The 10,536-nt window shown below is 41.2% G+C and overlaps 1 protein-coding gene across 1 annotated transcript; it reads left to right on the forward strand.

Moving 5' to 3' along the window:
• Window positions 1-299: 299 nt before the first annotated feature.
• On the forward strand, window positions 300-7,087 carry SARAF (store-operated calcium entry-associated regulatory factor; the record flags this gene model as incomplete). The annotated part of the gene is made up of 5 exons (XM_009070759.1): window positions 300-475; window positions 1,782-2,172; window positions 4,975-5,083; window positions 6,249-6,367; window positions 7,062-7,087. Coding segments are annotated over 5 exons (821 nt in total), but the record flags the coding sequence as incomplete, so codon positions are not given.
• Between the last annotated feature and the right edge of the window lie 3,449 nt (window positions 7,088-10,536).

Genomic DNA, 10,536 nt, shown 5'->3' on the forward strand with positions numbered 1-10,536 from the left:
GGGGAGGGCTGCGCTGGGTCCGCGCGAGGAGCGCGTTTGGGTTCGGGCTGCCTTTGAGTCGCGTTGTGCCGCGGTAATAATCCGCTCGGTAGCGGTTGTGTGCCCGAGAGGGATGGCCTAGAGCCGCCGCGGACGGACAAGGGGATTCTGCCGTGTTTCCCTCTGATGCTTCCTCGAGCTTCCCCTCCTGAACAGCCAGGCTGTTCCACGCTCTGTGTCGCCAGCCTTCTCCTGAAGGGAGAGCCCTGTGTGCAGGGGGCGGCGCCTGTCCAGTGCTGACGCTGTGCTCCCCGTTGCAGGGAAGGTGCTGCTGAGGGAGGTGCAGGCGCTCACGCTCCGCAGGGGGCAGTACACCACGGCCCGGCGCACGGCCGCGCTCCCGCAGCTGCAGTGCACAGGAGGCTCTGCCGGGTGTGCCCATGTCCCCGAGGTGGTCCAGTGTTACAACAAAGGCTGGGATGGCTATGATGTACAGGTAACTATTCGCAACTTGTTAAACTGTTAATGAAATCATCCTCCGGACTTGGTTCCTTCTGAAAGGAAAAAGAGTATTGGGCTACAGTGTCAGTTAGGTGACCTTTGACAACTAAAATTTAGCCTAAATGTTTATAGGTTTGGATTTGCCAGAACTACTGTAGATATAAGTTTGAAGTATCCTTGAAGACACTAATGCAAAAGCACTGCACAGCAGACCTCCATTGGCTTTAAATAAAACAGTGCTCGAGGTTATGAAACCTAACTCTTGCAAACCCTAGAGGATGCTCTTGGGTTGGTGCTGCTCTGTGGTTTTTCATTTCTTATTAGATTGGAAAGGGCTATAAATAAATATTTGATATAAGTATTTGCTCTAAATTGCTAGTTTGCTATACATATTTGCTTCACTTCAGCTCTGCCTTTTAAAGACTAAATTCCAGACTTGCATGGCTTCTTCCTGCACGTTGGGGCATGAGTGCTAGTCAGGAAGTGGTCACCACTCTGTTAGCTGTCAGCTAGGCTGCTGTCAGTTGGTAACCAGGAATCAAGGTGGAGGTAGTTGGTAAAACTGGTCCAGCATTATAAATGAACAGTCAGATTTGAATTGGCCGATGGTGCTGCTGTCTTAATCATTAACTTAGAAACCATTACACTTTTATTTCCTCTCCAAAATACGTGTCACACACATGCAGTTGGAGACAATACCTGTGTTCAGATACCCTAAGGAAATGTGGGGCTAAGGAATCTGCATATATTCAACTGCAGAATATGCAATATGATTGTTACGTGTTGCATCTGAATTGCTTAATGATGTCTGTCTCAGTCTCTTTTGACACCAGTGGAATTAGGTGCGCTGGCTTATGTGTTATGTTTTTTATTATTCTGTTATTCAGGTTTATGCATTATGTTTTAGTAACTGCCATCAAGTTTGCAAAGAACAGGCACTGAGTGACTGTTGCCCAGGGGACAGCCTGTTTTTACAAGTATTGCTGTATCTAAAGAAGGGATTTTTGAAAAACTTATTCAGTGAAGAAAACCAAAATCTTCCAGAGTCATGACTCATCAGTGTTCTGAAAGACTGGATTTAATTTATTTTTTTTCAGTTTTCGGATTTTAAAATCATCTTTAGTAACATCAAATTCCTACTCCTTTTCAAAATAAGAGTCCTCAGGGATGTCTTACCCTGTGGCCCTTTTAGGTGATTTGTTAGCAATTACAGCTTTATTTCAGAGCGTATTGGGGGAAGCAGACAGGTAGTTTCACCACTGGAGCAGAAGGTTTTACTTTGTGTTGTGCTTATTTTTCAGTGGCAGTGCAAAGCAGACCTGGACAATGCCTATCGATTTGGGCAAATAGAAGTGAGCTGTGAAGGCTACGACTACCCGGATGATCCTTACATCTTAAGAGGCTCCTGTAGTTTGCTGTTCAGTCTAGAGCTGACCAAGGAAGGTGAAAGGAAAGTGAAGAACTCAGGAAGCTTTGGCTCTAACTATTATCAGCCATGGAAGGATTCTTCTGATTGTGGTTCTGGAGCAATTGTTGTTGTTGTTCTTCTCATTCTTGCATTTGGAGTATACAAGCTCTTCCTCAGTAACCAGCAGTCTCAGCAGAATTCTGGGGACAGTGATGGATTTACAAGGCCTTTCTGGCAGGGTCAGCAGGCCCCTCCTCCTCCTGGCTTCAAGTCCAGCTTCACAGGTAGGGCTCTGAGCAAGCAGGATTGTACTGGGCAGGCAGGACAGACTTAAAACCAGTGACTGGCAGTCAACTGCCAACTTGGCTGCAGAGCCTGTGGTCAGCTGTGCATTCTGTCCTTTCTTCAAAAGAGAAAATCAGAACTTGGTTTTCCACAGGCCTTCAGGGCAGGCTGTGCAGCAAGCTGCCCTTTGCACCTTTGGAAATCCATCTCCCTGTGCTCTGCAAGCATTCTTTTCATACCCTGTGAAATAGGAGGACTATGACAGAAAGAATGATTTTCCTAGGTAATCTAGAAGAGAGAATAGTTTTAAATGCAGCCAGAAGCTATCCCATGCCAAAGCAGTGCTTTGAAACTTTACAGAAGGGTCTTTCAGCCCTGATTTCATTTACAGAGCAGTTGATGGAGAGGAGTATCATGTACCAGTCCTCTGTTTCATAGGTGCTTCAGTGTAGACCCAGTGGTTGAAAGGTTTGGTTCCCAGAGCAGAACCGTCATTAGAGGTGCAGCTTCTGAGTCTCATGTGGGGCCTTTCAGCTGAAGTCAAAAATTATGTAGTACTGACAAGGCTGCTGCTAGGAAAAGTCATGCTTTTCCTTAAAAACTGATGAACTCTGTCACTTAATAAATGATCTTCCTCAGACAGTCATAGTGTCTAAGGAAAATAGACATTACTCATCCGGCACCTAACCAACTCATTTGGCCCCAGGAACATGTGAGCTGCTGCAGCACTGGAATTTAAATTATATTCTCACAAGTTACATAATCCTCTTTTTGTTGTGAGATAAAGAAGAAGTTCTACCATTAATATATAGCGAGGATTAAGTTTGCTTCATAAAAAGTTTATATTTTACAAATGCTTATTGTTTGTTTGAAATCTTGCTCCAGCTGCTTGGCCAACAGAGGGTGCAGTGTAACTCCTTTGGGTACCCATGTGCAGCAGGAACGTTCACATGGACCTGCACCACTAAAGGGATTCTGTTTTGGTATTATTGTTGGCTTTGCAAATTGGCTTCCATGTAATTATTTCAGACTGTCTGTGCTGTGAGTGCATCAGTGACTGTGTGTGGGCGTGCAGTAAGAGCCCTTATTTATTTCTGTCCTGTTCCTTTTCATTTAACTGCACCAATGCATTTTTCATGGCAGGCATCTGAAATCCAGCAAGGGTAGGGCCTTTAGAATACATTTTCTTGGGGATTGCTGAAAATTGAGGCGTTTTAAATACACATTAGGAGCCATATAAGGCTAAACTTGCGGTATTTTGAATAAGCTGTGTCAATGATTTCTCCTTAGATTTCAAACAGAGTAAGGAGGAAAACTTCTTGATGTGAAACAGCTTTAGTGTCTGCCTGGCGTTCTGGCAGCAGAGCAAAAGCACATCTCTGAGTGTGTATGTCCATGTGTTCTAGGAATGTACTAGTCTTTGTCACGTATTGTTGTTAATATTTAATTTGCCTCGTTTTAAATCCTCTTAGCATGCAGAATGTGTCCTGTGAAACTGTTTAGCTAGCCTATCTTAATTAAATTCTGCTTTCTCTCTTAGTGGTTTGACATGATTCCTAATGTTTATTCTAGATATTTCAACAAAAAAATGACTCAGTTTTCTGAGTCAACGTTCAGCCATCGTGCTTCTGAACAAATGAGTTGATTCATCTCTGATTAACATTGTTTTTACAGGAAATGAAGTACTTTGTTGTTGTTCCAAATCAGCATAATTTAATGGGTATATCATCCCAATGAGTGTTTATCTTTCTCCCCATGCATTCAAAATTAAATTCAAAATCAAATCCAATGTAGACTTAAATGATGATTTAATTGGTTATTTCTCTCCTATGACTTAGGAGAGAACCATAGCAGTTTGAAGACAAACCAGGCCCTCTATAATTTTTACATATGTCATCTCTGTCCCAGTTGTCCAGATGGGCATGTTCCAGAGAGACCCTAATGTTATCTTCAGTTCTTGCTTTTTATATTTCTTCATGTGTTAAACCTATGGTTGAGCTCATTCTTGCATCCATTCTTTTCTCTAGACCAGAAAACTATTCCACTTTGGGTTTTCATTTTCTCTTTTTATTTCCAAATGGAAGACATTTAGTTCTGACTCAGAACCTCATGTTATGCAGGTCACACCTAAAAAATCCATGACTCTCCTTCCCCCACCATCTCCTTGATGCTTACACTTTCATCAAGGTATTTGTCACGCTCTGTGACTCATGCATAATAAAATCGTTGCAATGGGATTGCAGTTAGCACGTATTTTGGTAGGAAATGCCAGACTAGGATTACTGGGAACAATACAGAGTGATGTTGGCCGTTACACTGAGCCACTGTTACTCACACTGTGCAGCTCTGCTGAGGGAGATTGGAGGCTTTATGTGTCTGTGGTTTGCTCACTGTGCACTCTTACCTGCTCGATTTCTCTTCCTGCCTCTGCTTCTGGCCTGGTATGTGACCTTCAGCAGATTATTCTTTTTTCATTTCCTTTTTTATTGTTAACCTAACTTGTCTGTTTATAGCTCAGCAGGCAGGGAATTTCCATGCTTTACAAATGTCAGGGCTGTGAGATGGAGTGGAAGGAGCAGCAGATTTTTAATGCAAACTCTTCACAGTAGTGTTAGTTTCTTTTTTTTCCTGCTTTCTGAAATGTGAGGCCTTTCAAGTTAAGCTTGATCAAGAATCTTCTGAAATCAGGAGGAGTTTATCATCTAAATTTCCATTATCTTTAATAGGAAAGGATCTTGTTGGAACAGCTGGCCTGAGAATTAGGCTGTTAACTGATGTTTCCTCTTTTCATTTTGTTTAAGATTACAACAGCTTTGGGACTCATTCCCATCATGGAACGGATTCAGGACCAGGATTTTGGACTGGACTAGGAGCAGGAGGCTTGCTAGGCTACTTGGCAGGCAGTCACAGGTAAAACATACATGCTATCAGATTTTAAGTGTTTAAGCTTTCAGGGGCTATACCATGTTCTACGTTAATGTTGTTTGTAAGCTTCCTTCCTTCACTGGAGAAAATGTGTGACTCCTGCAGGGAACTTTTAGAGCCCAAGCAGTTTTCTCTGTCAAAGAACTGCATGTGTAACAAGTCTATTCCTGTAAGGAATGTGGTAATATAACAGATTAAATATAACCACAAACCTTTTTTTCATATTGAAAGTTTGAGAGTAAAATAATGTGGACAGGAGTGTGTTAAAGCATCTTTGTTGTAAAGTTGCGGAGGGTTTTTTTGATAAGCCTTATATTAACTATGCTAAGAATTCTTAAAAGGCATAATGTGTTAAAGGTTTCATTGACTTGGTATTTCTCAAGTCTTAAATACATGACCCTTGTGTTTGAGCATTGTATCTATGTATTATCTACATATATGTTAGTTCCTTGATTTCCACACACACACCCCATTTCAGTAGCCACATCTTACTGTTTAGAGGTCTAACTGAATTAGGTCCAAGTACATGAACAAGCTTCCTAACTTGGGCTTCTTTTAAAACAGTCTTTGCTTCATGATTGCTTAATTTGGTTTTTTGGTCTTTTGAAATAATGTGCCTCAAAATGCTGCTGTCATGAAGTGTGAGATAGTTGTTTGTAAATTTCAACAGCAGAAAATTCCATATCCATGGAAGCAAGTAATTTAAATGAGAGAGTCAAAGACTGTGATGTGTTAGTCTTACTAATAAAACTTTTTCTAAATACTTGACATCTCTTGCCTAACATGGCTGGGACATAGGTGCTGCCAAAATGCATTTAAGCTTCAGATGTCAAACTGCTTTCTTGTCTGACAGAATCTAATGTCAGAATTTCAGAGGGAAAAATTTCCTTACTTGCAGTTGTTAGAATTGCTTATTCTAAAGAATGAGGTTTCATTTCCTTTTAGAGGTCTACAGATGATGTTATGACAGCCCTGGATATCCCTTGCTCTCAGCATGTTAAATACATTAAATAGGGAGATTTCCAGCTTTGAAACAACTGCCTGCTTACAGTTTTCCCTCGGACATGCAGTCCCATTGCGTGGAATGGTAACTTCTTGATTTTTTGTAAGGTCACTGATGAAGCCTTTCTCCTACTTTGTTTCACATCAGAGCACAGCCACGTTCCCCACATGGCAGTATCTGGACAGATCCCACTGCTCAACCTCCTATGAATGGGTATTCAAGCAATTCCACACAAGGTAGCAGTTCAGGAACAAGAACTGCTTCTGGTAAGACAAAACACCTTTTAATCTCCTGAAGCTCAAGAGACTTTGCCCTATCAAACATATACAGATACTAGCTGAGGTCAGAGCACAGCCACGTTCCCCACATGGCAGTATCTGGACAGATCCCACTGCTCAACCTCCTATGAATGGGTATTCAAGCAATTCCACACAAGGTAGCAGTTCAGGAACAAGAACTGCTTCTGGTAAGACAAAACACCTTTTAATCTCCTGAAGCTCAAGAGACTTTGCCCTATCAAACATATACAGATACTAGCTGAGGTGAGGTTAGTAGGTGGGCATGTAACATTGCCCCTTATTTCTGTTTCCTATGGAAGTAGGGCTTTCCTAAGGAAGTAGGGAAGAAGCATTGTGGTGCATAAAACTCCCCACAGGCCTGCAGTGGGCATGGTACCACCAGTATTGGGTTTGCCTTCAGCAGCAAGGGGTGCTAGTTTAAGGCTTTCCTTTCTACACATGCCCTTCTTTAGCAAGCACGTACAGACATGTTCTCAGTAGAAGGCAGTTTGTCTAATTTGCAAGAATGGAATGTCTTTCAGGTCAGTCAGCCCGAAGTTGCTTGCTGTTCTACTCCATGTGTATGTGTTTACCTTGTCTCCCTTGCCACCTTTAGCATTTTTAGAAGCAGAGAGTTTGGTGGAAAGGCTGTGATGGAGCTAACATGTCTTTTTCTTTGCAGGCTTTGGGGGCACAAAGCGAAGATGAATTCCTTGACGTGATTGCATCGGAGTGATTGAACTAAATAAATCTTCTGTGTGCTTGTACTTCTTTTATTAGTACTAGGCTTTAGAAGTGGGTATGAAGGTATGAAGGAAAGGCAAAGAACTCCTCTTTCTCTGTGGAATTGTGCACTCTGATGGCTACTTAGGGTATCACAGGTGCTGGAACATCTGCTACAGTTTCTCATACTGGATAAACTCATCCAAGTTAGGAAGAATGATGTTGCAGTGCCTGTGTATCTCTCTGTACCTGAGGGATTACGGCAATATGGATTATACCAGATTTTCAAAGCAAGTAGCTTATTAATGTTCTGGGCTTAATTTCATTTGATCCAGAATTTCTGATTTATTTTTTTTCTCTTCCTTGGTGGTCCAGCATCCACCTGATACCTAAGGAGTGCTGCTCTTTGAAGCTACTTTTGTCTGACTTTGCAGAATTCATGTGAACTTTATTGTAAGTGCAGTCAGTTACTCAGATGAGTGTTGGAGTTTTTTCTTAGTGGAAGAGAGCAAAACTATATGTAGAGAGACTAACATTAATATGTTTGTATGGGTGCTGTGTGATTGCTGGAGCCAAAATTTGCAGATTCAAAGATGCTTCATGTTTTAGAGCTCATCCAAGGTGACTGTAGAAACCTAGGGGATTTTGTGTATAAATTATGGGGGAAAATAAATAAGTAACCTGAAAAGAGACAAGATAGTTCTTCTCTAATTTGGACCTTTTTCTGAAAGACTGAGGTAATTTAAATTCAGGTGACTACAGACACTTTGCCTGCACTTAGGCCACAGACTTTCCTTTTAATGGTGGATGTGGGCAATGCTGTGAAAACTTCAGATGTGAACAGTCTGTCCTGCTGGATGACCCATCTAGGACACAGTGAACCAAAGGTGCTCATTGCAGAAGGGAAGGGAGCACTCTTCATCCAAATCTAGTAGAATCTCTAGAACACAGCAGGCCTTGATACTAAGCAAAGAACAGAAATTGAATGTCTAATGGGATGTCAGCTTTCCGTAATGTGCTTTTTAAAAACAAAGTGCTGTCAAAGAGTGGGAAGCAGAGAGGCCTTGCTTTATTCTGGAGGCACAGGGGTGTCTGGGAATTGGTACAAACTATTACAGCAGAAGCAAAATACTCTTTTGCTGAACAAGTTGCACAATAAGATTTAGTAGGTATGGTTAGTATATGAAAGTCACTTCAGCATAACTCATCAAAAAGCATCTATGTCCATTCATGAGTACAGAAATAATTGGCTCATATGATAATATGTAGGTTCCATGTCTGGCTTAGGTAACCAAAAGAAAGAAAACCGTAGAAGACAAAACCAAAAAGAAACAAGCAAACAAACCCAGCAAAAAACCAGAAATCTTTACGAAGTCAACAGAAGCTATGAAAAAGTGCTTGGACTGAAAATGTTATTTTGAAACTATCAAATGAAAATTGGTAACTTGAGAGTAAAATGGTGGTTTGCTTCTCAGAGCTGCCTGAGGGCTGGGGAAAAATGGCTGCATTAACAGCCTGTCAGCTTACAAAGGGAAATGACAAAGACCTTACTGATGACCTGTTGAAAAGTTCTACCTTTTATGGTCAGTGTATGTAAATCTTTTTGGCAAAGTATAGCAAAATAATGTATTTTAAATGTGTAGGTTTTACTTATTTCTAAGTGTACTCAGGTTGAAACTTGTCACAGTCAATATTCTCTTTGCCAGCTAATGACATAACAATGAAACTGGATGTTTGCTAACTGTGTAGTTTGAAGCTGAGGTTTACTCTCAAATTACAATGCATAATGAAATGTTTTAGACAATGTTTTCATTTGTATTTATGTATTTATAGTTTCTGCATGAAATGTGATTTGATAAATAAACCTGATGACTTACCACAGTTTCTGAATCTGTAGGATATTTTTGTCTTATTTTTCCCTTTGACAAAGTAATGAAATAAGTGAGTACAGGGTATTGTGTTTATAGCACATTTTTTGTCTGGAGGCCTGCAGGGATGGCATTGTCTGTTTTTTCAGAGTTGGCTGTGTCCCATCATCCAAGTCCTGGGTGGTGTAATATCCTTTACCCCCAGATGCAGAGTAAACTGTATGTTATTTCTGAAAATCAAACAATACTGGGAATACTTACTTTATTGGTTGGATTTTTAATAACAAAATATTGAACCCTGTAGGGCAATAAAGGCTTTTGTGTAAATCAGGGTGTTGCATCTGAGTCTGCAGAAAAGCTGTTATGGAGGGCTGAAGGTTCTGATATCAGTGTTTCCTTGATCAAGCATAAAGGATGTTGCTGATGCTCCTGAATGAAAAGAGCTTGTGGAATGCAGCTTGGAGCTCATACTCGAGAGAGACCTTGACATCCAGGAAGGTCTTAGTCTTCTGCTCCTGGGCAGGGTTTTGGCACCATCTTCACAGATGCAAGGAGTATGTAAATGCTTAAACTGTTAAATGCTGTTGTAGACAATTGCACTTCTACTTGGCACCTGGCACTGGAACTGCTTATACTCTGACAAGGCTTACATCCTCACACAAAGCTAAAGCTCATTAGAAACTGCTGGTTTTACAGCTGGCTTCCCCTGAAGCATGTGATGAAAGGAAAAAAAAAGATGCACAGAGATAAGCTTTCTCTATGCCCCTCTGTCTTGTGATTCAGCTCCCAGGTCAGATCTTGGCTAGCTCTGCAGACTGTCATGCTATGCACCTTGCTCTTTTCTCTGAGTGCTATGTGTGTGTTAGACTTATCAGCAAGGCAACACGGTATATTGTTTTTAAAAATATAGTTCTTTCATGATCATCACTTTACATCACTAAGTTCCAAAAGGGGAATTAAGCCAGGTGGCCCAATTTACAGCACTAGGAGTTGTTGCATAGAGAAATGGCTGGAATACAGCCATCTAAAAGCTAAAAATGCAGCATTTGCACATAGCCTGTTGTTCACTTATCACCAATTACAAGTGCTGTCCTTTTCCCCCCTTAGTAAAGCAAATTAGTATTAGTTCTTAATATTTTCAGAATAGCTATGAACCAGTGATTGTGGTATAGAAATAGCCCAGCTGCCTACAAACTAGAGTAAGCAAAACCACAAAAATGTTAAAAAATCTCACACTAACGCAAACTGTACCAGAAGACAATGCTGTTGTCTCATGTTGTGTCTAATGAAACAGTGTCAGGTCCCTTGTTCACCTTCCAGAGCTATTGGGGTAGTTCAGAGTTAAGTGCTGTGTGGGAGAGGCTCTTTATGGCTCAGCATATTTTGCTGAAACCTTTCTCTGCAGCCAGTTCTCTTGCTTCCCTGATATTGCATGTCACTGCAGTAACCTTCACCTTCTGACGTCTCTGTTTCTATTGCAGCTATGTTTTGCCAGTGCTAATGACAATAATCATCAGATTCCCTTTAAGTGGCTTGTATATCTTGTCTTCCATCATGGAGTTCCTT

The sequence above is a fragment of the Acanthisitta chloris genome, unplaced genomic scaffold, assembly GCF_000695815.1.
Source record: "Acanthisitta chloris isolate BGI_N310 unplaced genomic scaffold, ASM69581v1 scaffold39712, whole genome shotgun sequence".
NCBI classification, from domain to species: domain Eukaryota; kingdom Metazoa; phylum Chordata; class Aves; order Passeriformes; family Acanthisittidae; genus Acanthisitta; species Acanthisitta chloris.